Below are 24616 nucleotides of genomic sequence, written 5' to 3'. Positions count from 1 at the left end.
TACTGGCGCCCAGACAACCTACTACAAGTGTGCGGTCGTTGCCTCACTTCGGCAGTTGGGACCAGTCCAGGCGTTGATAAGTATAATTGGGAAAGGCTTGCATATTGTAGTTTGAAATCCGCTTTAGATTTAGTAATAAAGATTTGTATAAACTGAAGTGCTCTCGGCGTGTGTCTCTGTTTTCAGTGGAGAGCTCGCCAGTGGAGAGCTCGCCATATAACACGATCTTGGGAAGGCGATGGTCCTCCATTCTGGAGACGTGACCCACCCAGCGCAGCTGGATCTTCAGCAGCGTGGATTCGATGCCATCTCGAGTACTTCGATGTTAGGGATGAAGGCGCTCCAATGAATGTTGAGGATGGAGCGGAGACAACGCTGGTGGAAGCGTTCTAGGAGCCGTAGGTGATGCTGGTAGAGGACCCATGATTCGGAGCCGAACAGGAGTGTGGGTATGACAACGGCTCTGTATACGCTTATCTTTGTGAGGTTTTTCAGTTGGTTGTTTTTCCAGACTCTTTTGTGTAGTCTTCCAAAGGCGCTATTTGCCTTGGCGAGTCTGTTGTCTATCTCGTTGTCGATCCTTGCATCTGATGAAATGGTGCAGCCGAGATAGGTAAACTGATTGACCATTTTGAGTTTTGTGTGCCCGATGGAGATGTGGGGGGGCTGGTAGTCATGGTGGGGAGCTGGCTGATGGAGGACCTCAGTTTTCTTCAGGCTGACTTCCAGGCCAAACATTTTGGCAGTTTCCGCAAAACAGGACATCAAGCGCTGAAGAGCTGGCTCTGAATGGGCAACTAAAGCAGCATCGTCTGAAAAGAGTAGTTCACGGACAAGTTGCTCTTGTGTCTTGGTGTGAGCTTGCAGGCGCCTCAAATTGAAGAGACTGCCATCCGTGCGGTACCGGATGTAAACAGCGTTTTCATTGTTGAGGTCTTTCATGGCTTGGTTCAGCATCATGCTGAAGAAGATTGAAAAGAGGGTTGGTGCAAGAACGCAGCCTTGCTTCACGCCATTGTTAATGGAGAAGGGTTCAGAGAGCTCATTGCTGTATCTGACCCGACCTTGTTGGTTTTCGTGCAGTTGGATAACCATGTTGAGGAACTTTGGGGGGCATCCGAGGCGCTCTAGTATTTGCCAAAGCCCTTTCCTGCTCATGGTGTCGATGGCTTTGGTGAGGTCAACAAAGGTGATGTAGAGTCCTTTGTTTTGTTCTCTGCATTTTTCTTGGAGCTGTCTGAGGGCAAAGACCATGTCAGTAGTTCCTCTGTTTGCGCGAAAGCCGCACTGTGATTCTGGGAGAACATTCTCAGCGACACTAGGTATTATTCTATTTAGGAGAATCCTAGCGAAGATTTTGCCTGCAATGGAGAGCAGCGTGATTCCCCTGTAGTTTGAGCAGTCTGATTTCTCGCCTTTGTTTTTGTACAGGGTGATGATGATGGCATCACGAAGGTCCTGAGGCAGTTTTCCTTGGTCCCAGCAAAGCTTGAAAAACTCATGCAGTTTGGCATGCAGAGTTTTGCCGCCAGCCTTCCAGATCTCTGGGGGGATTCCATCCATACCTGCTGCTTTGCCACTTTTCAGTTGTTCAATTGCCTTATATGTCTCTTCCCGGGTGAGGACCTCATCCAGCTCTAGCCTTAGGGGTTGTTGAGGGAGCTGGAGCAGGGTGGAATCTTGGACTGAGCGGTTGGCACTGAAAAGAGATTGGAAGTGTTCTGACCATCGGTTGAGGATGGAGATCTTGTCGCTGAGGAGGACTTTGCCGTCTGAGCTGCGCAGCGGGCTTTGGACTTGGGGTGAGGGGCCGTACACAGCCTTTAGAGCCTCGTAAAAACCCCTGAAGTTCCCAATGTCCGCGCTGAGCTGGGTTCGTTTGGCGAGGCTAGTCCACCACTCATTTTGAGTTTGCGCTGAAGATGGCTGCATGCGCGACGGAAGGCTTGTTTCTTCTCTGGCCAGGACGGCTTTGTACCTGCAGCGAACATTTGGGAAGGCAAATGGTATGTTGGTCTTTATTCCACGAGGTTTTGAGTATAGGAACAATTACTACAATTGTACAAGGCTTCAGAGAGACCACATCTCAAGTACTGAACACAATCTGTTAGAGCAGGGGCGGGCAACCTTTTACCATGCGTGGGCTGGATGACGTGTGACCGTGGTTGAACGACAGGCTGCACTGAGGCTAGCATAAATGAAATAAATAAATAAATAAATAGAGGTGATAAATAAAATAAATAGATAAGTGGAATGAATTTGATGATGCATTTCAGGTCAGGGAAGGCATCATCAAATCTGGACATGCACCAAAAATCTCAAGTTAGATATTAAATGACACAATAAAAAAAAGGTCACAATGGAGAGGGGGAATGTCATTCAAAGAGAGGGTGAGCCTCACACAAAGAGAGGGGGCTCTCACGCAGAGAGGAGGGCAGGGCACAGAGAGAGGATGAGTCACACACACACAGGAAGTGACAGCGATTTACACACAGATAGAGGGAGAGGGCAGGGAGGAGTCTTGCACAGAGGGTGGGGTGGGGAGAGTCTTGCGCAGAGGGTGGGGGGGGGTCTCGCTCCGAGGGCAGGGGCTGTTTCCACAACGGGGTGGGGTGGGGGGGTTGCATCTGCTACAGAGCACAGGGGATGGAAGGGAGCCCCGCACAGAGGGAGATGGGCTTCACACCAAGGTCTGGCAGCCGCCCACTACGCTGGATGAATTTGGATGGCGGGACACAGATTGTCCACTCCTGCGCTAGAGGAAATTGGAGAGTCAAACAGTGAGAGATAAAGAAAAGTCAACAATTTGGGTTGGAACCCTTTATAAAGGCCGAATGAAAGGCCCCAGCCTGAGTCATCAGCCATTCTTTATCTCCCACTGATGCCGCTAGACTCTCTGAGATCTTCCAGGAGATTGTGTTCTGCTTCAGGCTCCAATATCTACAGTCCCCTGTGCGTCTTCACATCTACAGTACTGAACTTCTTACTGAAGAAATAATGTACTTGTCACAGAGGATTCACTGAACTGATTTCTGGAATGGCAGTAATGCGCATGAGAGATTGGGTTGATAAGGCCTGTACTCAGAAGAATGAGAGGAGATCTCATTGGAAGTACACAGATTGAATGCAGGGATGGTGTATGCCCTAGCTATGAGAGTCTCAAGGAGGGATTTTAATCCCAGACCATGGGCCAAGACTTTTAGGACAGAAATTAAGGTCCCCGAGGCACCTTGAAATCTCTTAATGGCATTCTGACGACTCAAATAGATTTTAATAATAAATATATAATTAAACCTTTTTTTTTAAACTTTAAAAAAAAACAATCCATTTATCTTATCATTGAGGATAGGTAACCTCATTCAAAACAGTAGGGCCACACTGCGTACAGTAGCCATTTCTGGCGTGAGGCTGAAGGAGTAAATATTTGCACTCCAGGCCTGCCATGCAAGGAACCATCAGCCAAAAACCAGTCCAATTCGGGACATTGTCTTTAATTAACTCCTCCAGTTGAGATGCTTTTGGTTGAAGAGAGAAATAGCTTCCCCTCCTCTCCACCTTCTGCTGGGACTGCTCCCTTCCTGGTTCCGTGGTCCACTTGTCCCTTCCCATTAATCACCCTCTTGTCACCTAAACCTGCGACTGAAGTAAATGCTACATTTGCACCTATACCTTCTCTCTCGCCACCATTCGGGGCCCCAAACAGCTCTTCCAAATGAAGCATCACTTGTGAATCTGCAGGAATCATCTGCTGTGGCCTCATCTATGTTGGAGAGACTGGATGCAGGCTGGGAGATCCCTTCACTGAGCACCTCTGCTCTGCCAGCTGTATTATGGCAACCCATTTCAATTCCCTGCCCCATTCTAATGCAATCATGTCTATCCATGGTCTCATGTCCTGCCAAACTGAGCCCACCTATGAATTGGAAAAACAACTCCTCATATTTAATCTGAGAACCCTTCAGCCAGATGGCATTATCATCGACTTCTCCGGCTTTCATGAGGCATCCCCCTCCCATCTCTCTGTCCCCATGCTGCCTTCCTCCAGTTCCCCACCCCTTGTCTCTTAATCTTATCCCTCTGTCTCCTTTTCTTCAGCTCAGCATTCACAGGGCTATACCCCTCCCCTAATCCATTCTGTATCCTCTGCCAGCACCACCAGGCGGAGGAACAACTTCTTCCCACGGGCAATAAGAATACTGAATCCTTTGTCTTCCTATCCATCCTCCTATGGCCTCTTGGCTTGTGCTCTTCATCATGTCTCCTTTTCCCTCCTCCTCCCACCTTTTTAATCAGCTGCTTTTTGCTCATGCCTTGACAAAGGACCCAGACCTAAAACATCGATCATATATCATTGTCTCCTCTGGACGCTGTGGGATCTGCTGAGTTTCTCCAGCCCTTTTGTGTATTTACTACAATCACAGCATCTGTAGATTTTCTTGTTCCACTCCATGCAGTAATTTTATCCTTCACCAGGCTTCCCCCTTGGCACCTCACTTTCACACTTTGTCCTTTATAGTTTTCTGGGATTTGAAACCAAATGTAATTCTATTCCTTCCTATGTGCTTTTATTTACAAATGATTTGTATTTTCCTTTTCTTTGTCGCTTTTTGAAGAGCTTGATATTGATTTAGTGTAACCAACAGTATTTTGTTGTTTGCTTATAACAAGAGTGCACTGAACAGTGAAGAGGCGTGTATCTGTCAGTACAGATATTGCTGCCACAATTTCCATGCTCAATGAGACTACATGGTTTAATGAGACTGCTCGAGTTACAAAGAGTTGGGTCGCTCGTGATGCAAACTGCCTGTGGACAGCTGGCTTTTGCAAAGCCGAGTGTAGTCACTGGATGACTGCACAATTGAAGGATGTTTCTGTTTCAGAAAGATATGTTCATCTGAAGGGGGGAAAAAAAGCCAAAGCAAAACTGCTTTGTAAGAATATATATCAATAACATGGCATAATGTAGGCAGGCACCTAAATAAAATGGTGGGGTCAGGGGGGGGGAGTTGGTGAAGAACAGGGGGAGGAGCACAGGCCCACAGGCAAGTGGTAATAGGTGGATAGAGGAGGGAGGGAACAACAGTAAATGGTGGGGGGGGAGGGGAGTGTATGGCTCTGTAATTGGAGAGGAAATGGGATGGAAGCTGGAGGGAAGGAGACAGAGATAGGGAAGAGAGGGAGAGCAGGAAGTGATCTAGCAGAAACTGGAATAGTCGATGTTAATGCCATCCACTCTGAGAATGGCCAGATGGAATATTAGGTATTGCTTCTCCAATTTACAAGTGGCCTTTGCTTGCCAGTGCATGAGGAAATGGACAGACGTGTCAGCGCAGGAATGGGACGCAGAATTGAAATGATTGGCCTCTGGGAGATCCCTGTCATTTGATGCGGACAGAGCGAAGGTACTCAGCGAAACTATCTCCCAGTCTGTGCCCAGTCTCTCTAATGTAGAGAAGGTCACAATGGGAGTCGATGACTTCTCGAATTGACAAGTGAAATGAAAAGAATAGGCTCCGTAATGGATCAATGTTAGATGTTCTAGCACTAATTTTTGGAATACTGTTAAAAAGGAATTTTGCATCTATTACCTTTATCCAGTGAGGTGAAAGAGACCAATTTTGATGCACCTAAAGAGTTGATATGAAGTGCGACCATTGTCCTCTCCATGAGGAATCCATGAGTTGAGGTAGGAATTGGTCAGATATAAGAAAGAAAATCCAAGCATAGATAAAGCTTTTTTCAATCAATGTGGAGTGGAGGGAAGTCTTGTTGTTGGAAAGGATGATATTTTATAAAAACCTATTCATTTATTTAATCCATCACTGTGGGCAGGGCTTTGCACAGGTCCCTCATCACAACCCATTCATCTGCCAGGACTAATCTGTTTTGTATTCTGTCCTGCTCCTGTTCTCAGAAATTTAATGGTATAGCACAGTGAACAGGAGCATCTGCCTCATATTTTTAGGATTTTTAATTTTAATGTAGACATACAGCCAGTAACAGGCCATTTCGGCCTACAAGTCTGTACCGCCCAATTTAAATCCCCAGTACATTTTGAAAAGTGGGAGGAAACGGAGAGAATGTACAAGCTCCTTACAGAAAGCAGGGATTTGAACCCTAGTCCGGTCCTGATCGCTGGCGCTGTAAAGGCATTGCGGTAACTGCCAATCTGTAGGCATTTAGTACAGTGTTGTTTACTTGGTGTGCAGCAGTGATTTGAATTGAATGGAGACTGGGAGGTGACAGTTGTCTGATCTGTCCCCAGACTTCAATTCTTCTTCACTGTCTATGGACCAAGTGTAAACCATTCACAATTTTGGGCCCAGGGTTGAGCTGGGCTCAGTCTGAGGGGGCCAGGCTATGCACAGTTGAATTAATAGGTTCATTATTTTAAAAAAAAGTGGATTAAAGAAGACCACCAGCTTGAGCCTGTCTCACCACAGGTGGTTGAAAATTTGGCTGTGTGCCGGGACCTCACTTGAAAGGGAAGTTCTTTAAATTGTCTCTTCATCCTTAGTTCCAGAATCAGACCACCATTATGTTTAACAGTGTCCTGGGTAACGTTACCAATGTTTAGGCTTTGACTTCCAATCATGTGCTTAGCTAGATATTTATGGAGCTTTAATTGAATAGAGGAAGCCAGTATCATTTTGACATTCTATGCTGGCAGGCTCTCCAATATTCCTGTATTTTGAGTGGAGATGATCTTGGATGTTACTTTTGCATAGTTCAGCGTACAACTATCAGTGTCATTCAGTGCACGACTGAATTCTCTGTTGAAATGTACTCCCACAGCAGAATGCATTTTCCTGGCCCCAAAATTAGTAAAAGATGGATAATAAGTATGGTCGATGGTCAACCTATATTGTGAACAGGATCCACCTTAGTAAACACTTCCACAGAGCTTAGAATATTAAAATCTATTTTAATTCTTATCTAAATTCTTAGTGCCAGAACTGAGCCCTGCGATGTGAGCAAGGAGATGGAAATGCAAAACCTTGTGACTGTGAAATTTAATTGAAGGCCAGTAGGTCATTTAGAATGAAATAAGTGCTGTACTACTTTGCAAAATCTATCAGTGTTAATCAAAGCAAGTACGGTTACAATGAGGATAGTTAGCTTAGTTTGAAAATGTAGTTTTTTTCATTGAGTTCCATGAAAGGACAATCAAATTAGCAGATGAAGGCTGTTCAGTACAGGAGGTATTCTGAATTCTAAATACTATAAGCTTTTAACTAATGTTAAATGCAGAACATTACAGTACAGGCCCTTTGGCCCACAATTGATAGAAACCTACTCAACAAACTAAACTTTCCCTAAGTGACACCCATAACCCTCTATTTTCTTTTGACTCTTTTAAATGTCCCTGTTGTACCAGTCTCTGCCATCATTGCTGGCAATGCATTCCAAGTGCCCACTGCACTGTGTGGGTAAAACAACATTAACCCTAACATCTCCTCGACACTTCACTCTGCTCACATTATACAGATGTCCTCTGGTGTTTGCTGCTACTCACCCTGGAATGATGTGTTTGCTGTCCACCCTCTCTATGTCTCTCATAATCTTGTAGACCATATTAAGTCACCTCTCATCCTTCTTTGCTCCAAAGACCAAAGGCCAAGCTCTGTTTACCTTGCCTCATAAGACACATTCTCCAATCCAGGTATCATCCTTGTAAATCTCTTCTGCACCCTCTCCATAGCTTCCACATCCTTCTGGAATGAGGCAACCAGAACTGAATACAATATTCCAAATGTGGTCAAACTGGAATTTAATAGAGCTGCAACATTACCTCATGACTCTTGAACTCAATCCCCAACTAATGAAGCCCAGCATCCCATAATCCATCTTAACTACCCTATCAGCTTACCGGCAACCTTGAGCGAGCTATGGATTTGGACCCCAAGGTCACTCTGTTCCTCCACACTGTTGAGAATCGATGTTCTCTGCCTTCAAATTTGACCTACCAAAATGCGTCACTTCACACTTACCCAGATTGAACCTCATCTGCCATTTTCCAACTCTATATCCTGTTTATATCCTGTTGTAACCTACGCTAACCTTCTACACTATCCACAACACTTCCAACCTTTGTGTCATCTGCAAACCTGTTGACCCATCCCTCTTGGTTTGCGCCACACCCTTACAGCGCCAGCGATCGGGACTGGACTGGGGTTTGAGTCCTGTGCTCTCTGTAAGGAGTTTGTACGTTCTTCCCGTGCCTGCGTGAGTTGTCTCTGGATGCTCCAGTTTCCTCCCACTGTTCAAAACATACTGGGGGTGTAGGTTAATGGGGTGTAAATTGGGTGGCACAGACTTGTAGGCCAAAATGGCCTGTTACTGTGCTGTATGTCTAAATTTGAAAAAATTAATTTAATACTTCTTTGTCCGGGCCATTTATAAAACTATCAAAGAACTGGGGTCCCAGAACAGATCCCTGCAGAACCAGTCAAAGACCATCAGGTAGAATACGTTCCACCCACTACTACCCTCTGCTTTCTGAATCCATACTGCCAACTTTCCATGGATCCCATGCCTCATGACTTTCTGAATGAGTCTACCGTCAGGGATCTTGTGAAATGAGCTACATCGTTTAACTGGTTTAACATTTAGCTTGGCAACAACAAAACCTTAGTTACAAATGGATAAAGGTATCTAAGATATGGCAGGGAAATTGATGATGATTCATTATCAAGCTCCCTGACCTTCACTGCTTCACACTACACAGGAGGTGCAAGAGGTTACTCAAGACAGCATCATCACCCTGGTTACAACCTTTACTCACTGCTACCATCAGGTAGAAGGTACCGAAGCCTGAAGACCAGCACCTCTAGGTTGAAAAACAATTTTTTTCCAAATGCTATCAGGCTCTTGAACTACCATTTGTTACACTAATCATGGACTGCTCACACACCACATAAAGGGCTGACTGCCCTATTATAACACAGTTTTTTTTCCTTGCACTATGGTAACTGTGGATGATCTTTATCTATCTTTGGTATGTTATATTTTCAATTTATTGTACACTATTTGTTTTATTTCACTGCAGCAAGTAAGAATTTTGATGCATGGGTACTTTGTTCAATATAAATTTGACAATAAATGTATTATCATTAGAATTTGACTCTTTGTCTTGACAATTCTTAACATAATTCCAATTAAAGTGGGGTATTCTACTTGCCTAATGTGATCATTTTAATCATGCTTTCTTAATAAAATGTATTTCTTAAATAGCTGTGAAACATTTAATGATCCATCTTTGATTATGCACCATTTAGCACCTTAAATTATCGAATGATTTGAGCTTGGGAGGCATTTTGCCTCATTGCATCTGTACTGGATTTCTACCAGAGCAATTCTTTAGTACTATTGACCCATCAACTTCCCCCACCCCACTACATATTTATCCAGTTCTTCTTCAAAGTCACAGTGGTGCCTGCCTCCATCCTATTTGCAGGCAGCGCAATCCAGGTTTCAGCCACGAGCTGCATTAAACAATCTGCATCATGTCGTTCTTAATTCTCCTCTCCTTTTTGTTTTACTCTGCAAAATCGCAAACAATTCTCGCTATCCACTGTTCAGAGTTCTCTTCATTTAATGTATTTCCATCAAATCTCCCTTTTACCTCCCTTCGACAAATAAAACTGTGCTATTCTTCAGAATCCAGTCAGGGATTGTATGCAGAGACACAAAAAACTGCAGATGCAGAAATCAGGAGCGAAAAGCAGGTAGTTTTTAAGATCACAATCTATCAGTGCAGTACTCTACTATTCAGTCTCCATTTAAAAGTCAGGTGGTCATGCTCCTTGTGCTTTTAATTTAGGATATTATAATTTAAGATTCATCGTTCTTATTTAGCAAAGTCTACATATTAACTTTATCAACCAATAAAAGCAATTCAGCTGTGTTACTAAATTTGCAAAATTCTCATCAGCCTAGTTAACTCTTTCCTCCCTTTGAAATATGTCCTATTTTGAGTGTTGTAAGGAAAATAAAGGAAGGGTACAAAGGATTATTTATAAAAAGCCATTGAGCATTAATAATGGGGCGGGGTGGCTAATTCTCTTTAAAACAGAAGGCTGAGAAATAGAAAGGTCCAATCATTTGAGAAACTGCACTATTGGCCAGTTTTAATTTTAACATGATTATGGAAGAATAAATGAAAAGGCTTGAGGATTATTTTTGTTAAGTGAGTGGTTGTTCATGGAGTGAATATCCGAGACCAGTAGACTAAACCATACCACATAAATGAACATTTTGTCAAGGAAAAAAGTGGAGGGAAAGGACAGAAGATTGAAACTGAGAGGTTCTCATTTACATTGGACAATTTTCTTTCAAAAGGTTTGCTTCCTGAAAAAAAAATTTGGAGAATTTGATGGACAACTTAAAGCTGAACACAAAGATGATTTTAGATTTGCTGCATCACATAGGAAGTTAGAGAAACATTAAATGAACACTGATTGAAATTAGCATTAAGCTTATACTCGCCACAAATGTAACAGAATGCATCGCAGCTGATGTGACATTGACGAGACATTTCTGCTATATTGAATCCTCCTGAAGACAACACCATATTTTCACTCGTATAATGGACACATGCATATAATGTGCAGAAAATCATAAATTGCCGAAAAATGTTTTTGTATGGCGCGCACACGCATGTACTGTGCAGATATAGCATTCTAAATTCAGACTTACAAAAGCAATTAGCATTTAATTGGGACATGAGCCAAACTACATTTCCAGAGTACCAGTGTCTTTCACAGTTAATCTCCTGCCATTAACATCCAATCAATTTCCCCCAGAGGTGTTAATCGGCCATTATATAGACGATATCCTCCTGCAACACGTTAACGAGTTTTGGAGAGGAATCAATGAAATAGATTGAAGATGGGCTTAAGAGTTGAGCAGGATTTTAATTCTGTCATGATTTAAAAAGCCTTTCTTTAAAAGAAACCTTGTTAATTTTCTTCCACAGAGGATGGGTCTGGGCAATTAACATAGATAAAGTGCAGTGCCCTAGCCAGAATATCCTGTTTATCGGAATACCATGGACCTCTCGCCAAAGAGGCATACCCAAGATCAAAATTTTGAATTTTGGCATTTTGTATGTACCAAATTCCCACACTCGCTTTAAATTGAGCGTGTTCTTTTATTGCCACTAATACCATCATATTCCCATGCTATCTCGAAATTATGCACATTCCTTCATGTCCAGATAACATAATCTGCCTATATAGCTATCAGCTGCGTTTGAGATCTAGCTTATTCAGTATAAAAGGCTCTTGTATTTAGCGCTGAGATCTAGAGTGCTGGTTGTTTTCACAAATCTTACACTGCAAATTTCAAGCTGAAAGTTATTACCTGAGCAGAAAAAAAACTGGTAACAGAGCAGCAGCAAGAGGGTCGGTGAATCATCCATTCACGAATGGAGGAAAGAGAAAGATGAGCTTTAGAGGATGAATTCACGAAAATGCGCATGTTGTGGCCCGAAAGTCCAGTTAGAGTCTGACTTGAAGGTGTAGACTCTTAGTCGAAGAGAACAAAATCAGCCTGTATCTACAGCCACCATTCAGATGAAATTAAGACTATCGGCACGTGAGAGAGGCATCCCAGATTTCAAGGCGGTGTTCCCCTGGGTATCAAAGTTTACGAAGCGAAATGGATTGTCGGTAAGAACTAGAACAGCTGTAGGCCAGTGACTTCTGGAATATTGGGAGCAAAATCTCATTGATTTTTGCAACTTTGTCACCAGTGAAATAGGTGAACTTAAAATCTCATCTTCGGTTGTCATTAACATGGATGAAGTCCCAATGGCCTTTGACATCTCTGCCACAAGAATTGTGGCTGTTTCTGGAACAAAATCCATGGCCATAACCATGTCCAGACATGAAAGATCAAGCTTTACTGTAGCCCTTGGCTTCACTGCAAGTGATGCTAAATTGAAGCCGATGTTCATATTCAAAAGAGTAAAATTACTGCGAGGAAAAAAATGCCCAATGATTGTGTAGTAAAGAGCCCAAAGGACTCAAATTCACCAAGATAATGGCTACTTAAACAAAAACTGGTTTTATTTTCTTAATACATAATTGATCAATACTTATTATTATTAATTTAACCTAACAACCCATTTTAATTCTGAGCGCACATGATGTGATGTTTATGTGTTCAGGAAAGTTATTTTTCTCTGTCCAATATTCACTTTTCACTTCTCCAAGTTTACTGGTATCAGGCAATCTTCTATACTGTGCAAGAATTGAAAAGATATTATATTCACTGGGCTCTGATCTTTAACTTAAGTTGTTACTGCTCAGGAAGGTCTTTGTTGGTTTCAGAGAGATATTTGTTGTTCATTGGACACACAACTGATCTCCTTCAATCAGCAACTGAAGTGTCTTACCAAAGAAACTTGCCCCGTTTTGGGTTTTTACAAAAGATAACCTCTTCTTCCAGGCTACCACAAGGAGTTCTTCTTTTTCCCCAATTTCAGGAGAAATACAGTAACCAGCAATAACCTCTGGAATTGACTATAGAGATTTAGAATAGGCTGAACTCAGAACTCAAAACCTGTCTTGAAATGGGGTCATGCAGCAGGTCTGCCAACTTGCAGCCTTCACCACAAACTGCTGCAGAATACTTTCCCAAACAATGGATGTTTTCTCTCTGTTTACAAAACCACGTGGCCCCTCTTAGGATCACAAACTTCAACCAGAAATTTAAAACTCTTGACACCAGTCTAACATCCAAAAGATTTCTCAGTTCTTGAGCCTGGACACTGTTCAAACATGCTGGTCCATTAACACCGACTTGTGAAACTATCACAAGCCTTTCCCATTGTCTTTGCAAAGCCAAATGCAGACACAAAGTCTGCCCTTGCATAGCTCTTTGCATGGCAAATGAGATGTTTGTTTGTAAAATGTGACCTGATAAGTAATCCTCACAATCTTATCCTTTTAAGATATGTTGTATCACACTTTTATTTAACTTATTCCGTAATAGTGCACTGTAACAACAAAGGTTGGATGGACTCCAATGTTATGAAATTGTGGGTAGAAAGGTGTTACAGGCCTAGACCAGGAAGTTTTTTGTCAAATAAATAGTTTCTCTTCATTTGATTCCATGGCAGCTCACACAGAAATTCAGCACAAAGGACTATTAATTCTGTTGGCGCCCACATCGCAGTAATTCGGGGCGGGTTGACATGTAAACTGCAGCCACTTGATCTTTCAGTAAATTATCTGTTCAAGACATTCATCAGATCAGAATTGGAGGAATGGATGCAGAACAGCACTCATGAGTTCATCCCAGCCTAATACCTGAAAAGAGCAGCCTGTACTGAAGTTGGCGAGCGGGTTGCCAGAGCATGGGATAACACCAAAAACCATCCCCAGTGGATTCAGAAAAGCCAGCGATTCCACCACTTAGGATGATGTGTCCATATCGACTACAATAATGGAAGAACCATTGCTGGCTGTCCTAAAGTATTTCAATGAAGAGAGTGAACAATCCGATTTTGAAGGATTCAAAGGGGTAACAGATGATGCTGAAGAAAACTAATTGTTATATTGTTTTTACTTTAACATGTTATCCAGTTGTTTAACTTGTTGTTTAAGATGTTATATGGTCATTTTAAAGTATAGTGATTTAAAAGCAACAATTTACTTTAGAACCAGCTGCTGATCAATTAAGTTCACTTCTTTTATCCAACATGTAAAAATATTCTTGTATAGTGTGCACATGCATATAATGCGCGGGGGAGGGGGTTACGTGGTTTGTAAAATACGCGTATAATGCATGTGTTAATGTGTAAAAATACGGTAAATGCTATTGTTAAATGGACTTACTATGCTTTGGCTGAAGAATATGTGCATCAACATGCTTTCAAACTATATCAATGTAATTGCCAGCATCTGTATATGTGAGCTGCTTTTATAGCCTCTTTGCATCTGTCCTGACTAAGAATGCTAGCCCCAAGACCACATTTGCACTTGTATTGAGTTCATGCCCAGGTGTGCTTGGACTGGCCAAATACAGCTTGCTTTGTGGGCAATATGTTAGTAAACAAAATATGACAGGAAATCACAAAATAGGTTAAATCTAAAAAACAGTATGTGATAGGAAAATTTTAAGGTGATTTTTGTGACCAGCCCCCCAATTCCATAAAATACACCCAAAAGTGTCCAAGAAGCAAAAGCTTTGTTGTTCAATGTTCAAAAAGCTGGAAGAATGATTACCAGGCAGACAGTTCTTACATGAGTGGTATTAGCAAAATGTTTACCATGGTACCTGTTGCTCTAAGTGCTATTAGAATTCAAAGTGTCTACACCATTAGTGCATAGTTCTTACATTATTGGCAATGGAGTCATCCTAATGTTTGCAGATTGTGTACATTTTGGAGCTTCAAGCTGCATTGAACAATTCAGCAGCAAGGTCTTCCACCTTCATTCCTCCTTGCCCCGTCCACCCCACATTTTGGAAGGATTTCTCAATTTTATTTTGTGAGAGAGACTGTTCCTCCTTGCCCCATCCACCCCCACTTTTTGGAAGGATTTCTCAATTTTATTTTATGAGAGAGACTGTTCCACTTTGCCCCATCCACCCCCACTTTTTGGAAGGATTTCTCAGTTTTATTTTATGAGAGAGACTGTTCCTCTTTGCCCCGTCCACCCCACATTTTGGAAGGATTTCTCAATTTTATTTTGTGAGAGAGACTGTTCCTCCTTGCCCCATCCACCCCCAGTTTTTGGAAGGATTTCTCAATTTTATTTGATGAGAGAGACTGTTCCTCCTTGCCGCATCCACCCCCAGTTTTTGGAAGGATTTCTCAATTTTATTTGATGAGAGAGACTGTTCCTCCTTGCCCCATCCACCCCCAGTTTTTGGAAGGATTTCTCAATTTTATTTGATGAGAGAGACTGTTCCTCCTTGCCCCATCCACCCCCAGTTTTTGGAAGGATTTCTCAATTTTATTTGATGAGAGAGACTGTTCCTCCTTGCCCCATCCACCCCCAGTTTTTGGAAGGATTTCTCAATTTTATTTGATGAGAGAGACTGTTCCTCCTTGCCCCATCCACCCCCAGTTTTTGGAAGGATTTCTCAATTTTATTTGATGAGAGAGACTGTTCCTCCTTGCCCCATCCACCCCCAGTTTTTGGAAGGATTTCTCAGTTTTATTTGAGAGAGAGACTGGTTTGTACAGCAGTCTTCAAATCAGCACCTCAGCATTTGTCACCAATTTCCCCATGGATATTTGAGACTTGCAAGATAAGTGCTATGTGGATTGATAGCAACTACCTTTGAATATTTTCTTTTTTCTTCTACAAATCAACATAGTTTTGGTGCATTCCATTGTTCCCACAGTTTCTCATGTCTATAGGGACAAGTTTGCAGCCAGTTAAATACATTTGTGGTGATTCAGAGTTTTTTGTACAAACCATTTCTTTCTGTTGCCTGAGCAAAAAAAGTACTGTGAAAGTGTAACTCAGCAAATCAGACAGCCTCCATGCATAGAAATGGTCAGTCAGCATTTAGGATCCAAATCCTTTATCAAGGCCAAGGTTTAAAAGGTGTAGATGAGGGAAAGAAGCTGGGGAAGGGCCTCAGAGGTATCAAAAGGACAGAAAGAGGGAAAGGTGGAGAGAGACAGAAACCGTTCATAGACAGGAGAAAGGGACAAAAATTACATACGGGTAACGAAGAAGGGATCAGCAGTGGAGTGGGCGAGGTTACCTAAAATCAGTATTCATGCCTTTATGTTTCAGGCTTTCCCGGAGGCATATGACGTGTTGTTGTTCCTCATGTTTGCGCTTAGCCTCACCCTGACAATGGATGAGGCCAAGGCCAGACCTGCCATTATCAGGATGGTTGGGGGAATTAAAATGGTTGGCTGCAGGAAGCTCCAGTTTCTTCTTGGAATCATGGACAAGAGGAGAAAAATAATAACACTGAGATGCTTGTGGAGCAGACATTCAGCCTGAGCATCCAAGGTATCGGTCATGAACTTTTCACCAAGGTGGCAGGTCATTAAATCTACCGGGTGACGGAGCCGCTACTCCATCTCCCAGAGCATGGATTACATTGTCCACAATTGTGCTGAGTGGGCTTATCATCACCAGCTCTGATCGCAGGGCTTGAATGTCAACTAGTGCAGTGTACCTGAATAAAAATCATTTCCACTTCTTTGGCAAGTAGCTGTGAATTATGCAGGCAATGCTTAATAGCCTTCCAAAAGTCATAATGGCTTTCATCTGTTCAGTGAGATATTGTAGCAAGCCAAAGGCAACTGGTGCTTGATAAATATATATAAATATGTGTGCAATATTTTCATATGTGCTTGCATTATTTTACACCGAAGAATGCCACGTCGTCTTGTTATACTTGTATAATAATGAACTTGAATAAGGGTTATCTGTGGAAAATCTGACTAATAACACCATTTTGCAGCACAGAGGCAGTGAAGGTTTACCGCAAGAACCTTAGGTACAATATTAACTCAAACCCATTGGAATGCTGAAACACCAACTCCATCGAATAGACTGCCTTTTGGGGCTGATAGACATTAAGCCTTGAGGTTGTGCTGTGATGTATGTGAAGCAATTTTGCCATCCTATGGGGTGAAACACAAAAGTCTACAGATGCTGTGGGCATATTGAAATGCTGGATGAATTTGACAAATCTCTCAGCGCCACTCAGAGGTAAAGATATTTAACTGATGTTTTGGGCTTGAGACCTTCTTCAAGGTATGAGTAAAAAGTAGACAGGTGCCTGATTTAAAGGCTGGGAAGCAGGAAATAAAGGGCAGGGGGAGGGGCACAGACCAATAGACAAAATGTGATAGTTGGACATTGGATTAGACAGGAGAGGAAAGGTGAGAATCGATTGGGGAAGAGGGTTGGCAGATCTGGAGGAAAGGAGATGGGAAAAAGAAAGTGAGAGAGACAGAGCTAGAAGAAAGGAGAAATATGGAGAGATGGCTGGAGGGGGGCGGGGCTAACAGAATCCAGAGAAGTCAATTAATGCCCAAACAGAATAGGAAATGTTCCTCTGATTTGCTGGTGGTCTCAGTCTGCAGTGCATGAGGACCATGGACGGATATGTCGGCATGGAGACAGCTTTTGCCAGAACTTCTTGGGGGCTATCAATGATAATGTAATAAATTTGAATCAGCTGATGACACTAAGCTTGGAGGCATTGTGGACAGCGAGGAAGACTTTCAAAGCTTGCAGAGGGATCTGGACCAACTGGAAAAATGGACCAGAATATGACAGATGGAATTTAATGTAGACAAGTGTGAGGTGTTGCATTTTGGAAGGACATACACAGTAAATGGAAGGGCATTGAGGAGTGCAGAGAAACAACGGGATCTGGGAATATAGATACATAATTCCATGAAAGTGTCATCACAGGTAGACAGGGCTGTGAAGAAAGCTTTTGGCATCTTGGCCTTCATAAATATTGTATTGTAATCAAAATATTGAGTATAGGAATTGGGATGTTGTGGTGAGGTTGTATAAGACACCGGTGAGGCCAAATTTGGAGTATTGTGTTCAGTTCTGGTCACCCAACTACAGGAAGGATATCAGTAAGATTGAAAGATTGCAGATAAGATTTACTAGGATGCTGCCAATGTCTTCAGGAATTGAGTTAACGGGAAAGATTAAACAGGTTAGGACTTTATTCCTTGGAGCGTAGCAGAATGAGTAGAGATTTGATAAAGGTTTACAAAATTATGAGGGTATAGACAAAGTAGGTGATTAAAGAGATAAATACAAGAAGACATGGCTTTAGGGTGAAAAGAGAAAGGTTTAGGGGATATTAGGGGGAACGTCTTCCCTCAGAGAGTGGTGGGAGTGTGAAATGAGCTGCCATCTGATGTCGTAAATGTGGGCTCACTCAAGAGTTGGGAATAAGTTGGTTAGAAACATGGATGAGAGAGGTCTGGAGAGTTATAGAATGGTGCAGGAATGATATTTCAGCACAGACTAGAAGGGCCAAATGGCCTGTTTTCTATGCTGTAGTATGCTATGGTTCTAATGCATTGAAGGGACAGAGTAGAGGTTTTCAAGGAGGTGGGCCTTTCCATTGCTTTTGCCAGTTCTGAATCTGTAAAGAGTTATTTAAGTGTAAGAACATTATCTCAGTTCTTTTAGTTGTGATCTTGATTGTTTAACAAACCATTATGTTATTATTTTTCATCAAAGCAAAAAATAAAACAAAGCAAAGTACAAACCAAATTTGTAAATTGCATTGTATTACGAGTAGCCTTACATTGACAAATGGAGAATGACTTGCATTATTACATCTCCTTTTATGATGTGAAATGCCCTTCAGTGAAATGTTTGTTTCAAGATGGAATTACTTTTAGGGAATTAGGGCAGTTAGTTTACACACACTGAATAGTCACAGACACCGGCTGTTATGACAAAGTCTCCAGCGTTATACTGAGTGCGAGATAAATATTGGTAGGACACTGGGTCTCTGAAATCATACTCGAGAGTGCCCTCTGTTTTATGTTTCGTGTAAAAGATGCGTGTTCCCTTGCTGCTGAGTTCTGCGAGGGTCTGCCTATCCTTGTGCTGCGATGGTGATCTGTGTGTATTTACTTGCTGCCCCATCACTAATGAAAAGCTGCTGATTGAATGTGGAGGTGATGGCCTTGGGAAGTAGCTCCAGTTCCGGAAGAGACCACTTCATACTGCCCCATCATGGCATGATTGACGGCAGTTTGGATCGCCTGCTTGGTGGACAACAGTTGGAAGACGAATACTTTTGTCCAAAGAAAGGGTCATAGATTGGTGTCCAACTGAATCACTGTTACTCTTCGGTGATGAATCACCACAATTCTGGTAAAGTTTTGGAAAGCAGATTTCCCTGTGTTGTTCCTTTGTCCATACTCAAGATGGCAGCATGCTAAGCCTTCTGTTGGAGCACTTGTACTTTTCAGGTTCAAGTTCACTATCACCATCCAATTGTAGAAGTACAACTGGTCAAAACAGTGTTCTTTGGTCCTCGCTGTAAAAACATGCCAATACATATCGAATCCAAATCAGAATTTCTTGTCATGAACAAGTCATGAAATTCTGTATTTTGCAACAGCATCACGGTGCACACATTCATCTTATGACGTTACTGTTAAAAAGGTAAAAATATTAGTGCATGAAAAGTCTATGGTTCATTGATCATCCAGGAATCTGATGGCAGCGGGGAAGAAGCTGCGTTGAGTGCTCGTCTTTCGGCACCTGTAGCTTTTTACTGATGGTAGCAGAGTGAAGAAAGCATGGCCTGGGTGTTGGGGGTCTTTGAAGATGGAGGATAGTACAGCCAAGTGATCACACTTCCCAGAGTGTTGTTGTGGTATGACTTAGTTGGCATTTTTCATGATGGTGGTCAAGTGTGTTGGTTCCCCATGAGATGTACTGGCCGTCGTTTGTCAGAGACTTCTTCAGGGCACCTATTTAAAAGCAATTTATATTCAGTACATGCATAAAAATAAATAAATATTGTATATAAATAGTAGAGTCTCAGAGGGTTTGTATGAACAGTTCGTCCGTCAGTCATTCAACCGCCTCACTGCCTTTGGGAAGAAGGTTATATGCAGCCTGGTGGTTCTGGCCTTAGGCACAGTGACAAACTTTGACCAACAGTACTAAGCTTTGTTTGAAGCCTGTGAACACTACCAATCTTTGGACACTAGCTCACCTTTTTTATTCCCCTTCTTTTTGCGCTTGTTCTTTACTTGTTTTTAAATCTTGTATATACAGAATTGTAATTTATAAGCAAAGGTGCAGCTTGTTCTGATTAATACAGTTGCCGCCAAACAGCGAATCTTGTAACACATAAACATGAACCTGATTCCGAAGCCTTGAAGTAAATTAGTCCTGCACACTTCTATCTTCCTCAATGATGAATGGAGCCTTATTTAGATACAGTGGGTTTGGGGATTAGTTTGGCTGTCCTGTTACCCTTCATCTCTTGCCTGCCTTCTCAAGAAGTACAGCAGCCAGAATCAGTAATGGCTGTTACTCAGACCCACTGTTGGGCTGTAGTGTATTTGCATCCTGTGCCAATCTTGTTTCTATTGCTATTGCCTGATATATGTGCAGTGTTGCTCTCTCAGCTGGTGACGAAGTAAACACAAGTGAGGTTGCCCCTTCATTATTTCTCTTTTTTTCTTCCTGGTATTAAATGTGTCAGCAGTAAGTTGATGAAAGGAGTAAAGTTGGAACATCATACTTAATCCCATCTGCTGCTATCAAATATCAGATATGTAGAGTGTGAGAAGAAATAAAAACTTACACGTAATTTTGCAAGCAGAGAGGGTCAAACAGGCTTTTCTCTGTGTGAGAGAGAGGGAGAGAAAATACAGTTCAGCAACAACAGCTGGGACTGGAACAGGACAAGCTGGCAAGCTTGGGGAAAAACCCCATTTTGAAGATGGGTTGGGAATTCTTAGTTCAGCCTGGTCAAGGCCCTTGTGGTCCATACAAGAGGAGAAGACTGGCTGCATAATGTTTCACTTGAAATAAGGGAAACAAAAAGCAACTTTGTGGTGGTTATCATTTGGGAAAACCCCGATGCGGCAAGTTTCTTCGGCAAGACAGTGACATGGCTGATTAGAAGGAATCAGTTTGTGTCCAGGAACAACAAATCTCCCTCTGAAAACTGACAAGAACCTTCCTGAGTGGTAACCATTTTCCTTTCAAGCACCAAAGCCTGGTGAAATCTTAAATGTTAAATTCTGTGCACAGTATTAGAATTGACTGCAACCAGTGAACTTGGAGGAGTGAGATGTGAGATTGGATTGCGAACCAAATAATCATTCTAAACTTAGATATAATGTACACGCACTTAGAATTAGAAGGGGGTTCAGTTAGTTTAAGTTAATAGTAATAATATAAAGTGTGATTCTGTTTTCATGTTTAAAGATAATTAAAAGAAACTTTTGCTTAAGTAACCATCTGTCTTGGTGAATTTCTGTTGCTGGTGGGTTTTGGGATCTTCTTGTCTCGTAACAAGTTACAAAGGTCTGCCAGTAACTTATGAAATGTCTGGCTTGAAAAAGGGAATATAATATATAGGAGATTATGGACTAATGATAGAAAAAGAGTGGAGGGATATAGGCCAAATGCAGGAAAGTAGGATGAATGTAAATTGATATCTTGATTGGCATTGACAAATCTGGCCACAGGCTGGTTTCCATGCTGTATGACCGATTTGTTGACACCACTGTTGTCAGACTGTAATGAGTTTATTTGATGGTGTGCAGAGACAGTTATCAATTAAATTTGTGCATTCTTAGAGTATTGAAGAATATGCATTGCTCACAGAATAGTTGACATTATTGCTTTATGCCTTAATTTCTTAAGGTAGAAGTGATGCATATTTTATCTCTTTTTGAAACTAAAGGTTGTGATAAATGTATGTGTGTATTCTTTCCACCAGATTTGGGACATTGGAGGTCAGCCAAGATTCCGAAGTATGTGGGAGCGTTACTGCAGAGGAGTCAATGCTATTGTGTGAGTTTATCAGCTGCAATCCTTCAGTATATAGAGACACCCTTCCTCCTCTCCCAACCTCTCCATTTCTCTCTACTCCTCCTCCTCCCTCTTCCCATTTCCCATTGCTCTCCTGACTTCCTATTACTCCCTTCTCTCTTCAATATCCTCTAATTCCTTTTCTCCTTCATATTCTTTCTCTCCTCCTCCTCCTTGGTCTCTGCTTGGTCTAAATCCTTTTTCCTACCTTGCTTCTCTCATGCAGTTTTATTTAAGAGTTCCTTTCACAATGTGTTTGTTCAGTGTCCCTAATGGTTACCTGTTTTTAGCTACATGGTGGATGCTGCAGACTTTGAAAAGATTGAAGCCTCAAAGAATGAACTCCACAACTTATTGGATAAGCCACAGTTACAAGGAATTCCTGTGAGTCAACTTACTTTTCACCTCTATGTTTAAATTGCTTTGCACATCATTTGAAAAGTAACATGGGAAGGTATTGTGATAGTACAGATTCTATCACCAATGTGTATACGTACAGATTGTAGTGTAGGATGACTGTGATTGGCTGAGAGTGTAGTTACACCTACTGGCAGGTCTTAAAGGTTTGCTGCAAGCCAGACCAGGTCATTCTTGATTGTTCGACCTACATGTGATACGCTCCAGTCTTTTAGTTAGGTTTGGATCAGCAAGTCTTTGGTTCTTTCGACGCGCTCTACAGGCATTCATAGTATATAAAGGTCCCAAACCTTGCATTCCAAAAAACAAAAACATATACATTTAATATAATTTTTCTTTTAATTCACAAACTTTGTAAAAGTTTAAGTTCATGGACCCCACCCAGCAGGGCCGGTTTTAAGCTTATTTGATCAATTTGATCAAATTGGGCCCCGCGCCTCAAGGGGGCCCCGCGTACATGTTTGAGCCCAGGCCTTGAGCAGAGAACACTATGACGGACTTTGTTTAAACTGGTAAGAAAATAATAATACTATAGGCCTTATAAACTGAGGGATTTGTCAGTGAACTCCTGAAGTTATTGCCCTTAATTGATTGTATTATCTCAGTGAAATATTTTTAGGAAATATGTCTTCGATTAAACGACTGGCTATAGGCCTCCTTTGTCTTCCGAGCCAAAAATTCCATGTTTCGTATTCATTTGACCCAGTAAGATCGATGTATTCTGGAGCTGATGAAGCATCTCTCATTATTATCAAGATCAAAACAGGCTTTAGGCTAATCAATAAGAGAATTTGTACTTTAATATGAGATTGAGATAGTGTCATGTTAGCCTAGGGCCTAGCCTATAGCCTAGGCTTAAGCAGTTAGCCTAAACGTAAAGAGCCTAGGCCTAAGCGTAGAATTTCTGACAATGTTGGCAATCGAAGATGGAATTGGTGAGGATATTCAGGTCGTGTAAAGATGAATAACCCCGAAGTTAGATTAGCTTAAGTTGATCTTTACTAGGCTAGGTCACTGTGGGGGTTATAGCCTACATCTTTATGACCTGGTTTACAAGGTTATTCAGCTATAGGGGCATGTACTGTACATCTCGGGGTTATTCATCTTTACAAGATCTGGATATTCTTAGCAAGGTTGTCTTTGTCATTGTTTCATAATTTTGCAGTGGTTTGATTTAGTATCAAAATAGTACTAGGCTACTGTTACTAACTGTGCTATTGCACTGCCAGAGCTTAATATAGACTATTTATTGTTTTTGGTGATTTGGAACAGGTGCAGTTTAGCTTGACCGTGCGGAAATTGTTTTCTTCGGGGGAGAATTTCATCCATTACATGCATCAGTTTTTCCGCCGTTTTTCTAGCCAAATATCTAGCGACAAACTAGTGGTAGACATTTGACTAGAAAATCAGCTAAAAAAACGGCAAGTTAAAGTGCGTCCCCCCGCTCTGGAATGTAACCTAACTAAACTAACCTAACCATTACTAAAAAAAGGCAATTCTTATCTTATTCGAAGTTGTCGTCATTCAACAAATCCAGAATCGGTCGCTTGTTTTGCTGTTCGATGGCGTTCACAAGTTGAGAGTTGGGTGCGTTGTTCCAAGGTCAGCAACTGACCTTGGAACAACGTAAAGCTAACGAGCAAAATGATGTGGGATTGATGTTGGTTTCTTAAGTTGTACCAACAACGATGACAACATTGTTCCACTGTTGGAACAACGTAGACATTTTATCAGGGATGTCAAGTCCAATTTTATAACAAATTGCTAACCTCGTTTTTTTGTGTAATTTTAAGTCTAAACATTTTAAAATATACTTCTTTTACCTCTTTTACCTTAAAAATATAGCCCAGAGAATTAGCAGCTTAAAATTTATATGTCATTTTACATGGCAAGCACAAGCAGAGATAGAGACAAAGGGCGTAAGTATTTAAGCGGCAACCAGAAACGAGCACTGGCCAAGGCTAAGTTAGCTGAGAATGAAAAACATAGAGGTGCTATCACAAAATTCCTTGTCACTCCATCTTTGAAGTGCCCATGTATTGAGGATGAAGAAAACAAAAACAATTCAGAAAATGACAGTACAGCCTTGAGTCAAATTACAGTTGATGAATGCAATGATGAAATTGATAACAAGTTAGAAAAAGATGACGTAGCTGTGAATCAAATTGAAGACGATCTCACTACACCCCAAGACAGTGCCAAAGCGGAAAGTTCACTTATAGCCGAAAAAGACTAAGCCCAAACACCACGCAATGATGGATCATCCATGAGTACAGTTGTAATGAATGATGACCCAGCCAACTGGCCAGCATATATAAATCAAAATGTAAGAGATTATTTAACAATGAAAGGTCCTCCTATTCCAGTGAACAACTTTCCACGAAATGAAAAGGGATTGTGTTTTCCAAAGTTTCACTGTAACAGGAAACTTCCAAATGGGGAGAGTGTTGAAAGATCTTGGATGATGTACTCTGTCTGCTGATAGAATTTATTCCTTTTATTGTAAACTTCTTAGTAAGAACACAACCAGTGCATTATCAACAAATGGATTCAACAACTGGTCTAATCTTCATACAAGGTGGTGTGAGTGTGAAAATTCTAAAAACCATTTGAAAGCCACATGGAGTTTCTGGGAGTTACACCAAAGACTTTGTAGTGGACAGACA

The 24616-nt window shown here is 41.7% G+C and overlaps 1 protein-coding gene across 5 annotated transcripts in view; it reads left to right on the top strand.

Moving 5' to 3' along the window:
- The window catches only part of LOC138745889 (ADP-ribosylation factor-like protein 8B-A), an 84581-nt gene that overhangs the window by 21855 nt on the left and 38110 nt on the right, over positions 1–24616 (top strand). For all 5 annotated transcript variants that reach the window (XM_069903358.1, XM_069903357.1, XM_069903361.1 and 2 more), the window contains exons 3-4: positions 21442–21515; positions 21824–21917. In XM_069903358.1, coding sequence (XP_069759459.1) covers positions 21442–21515; positions 21824–21917 — 168 coding nt within the window. The remainder of the gene's footprint in view (positions 1–21441; positions 21516–21823; positions 21918–24616) is intronic.

The sequence above is a fragment of the Narcine bancroftii genome, chromosome 11 (assembly GCF_036971445.1).
Source record: "Narcine bancroftii isolate sNarBan1 chromosome 11, sNarBan1.hap1, whole genome shotgun sequence".
NCBI lineage: Eukaryota > Metazoa > Chordata > Chondrichthyes > Torpediniformes > Narcinidae > Narcine > Narcine bancroftii.
The sequence above is the reverse complement of the archived record's forward strand: the minus strand, read 5'-3'. Positions and strand labels throughout refer to the sequence as shown.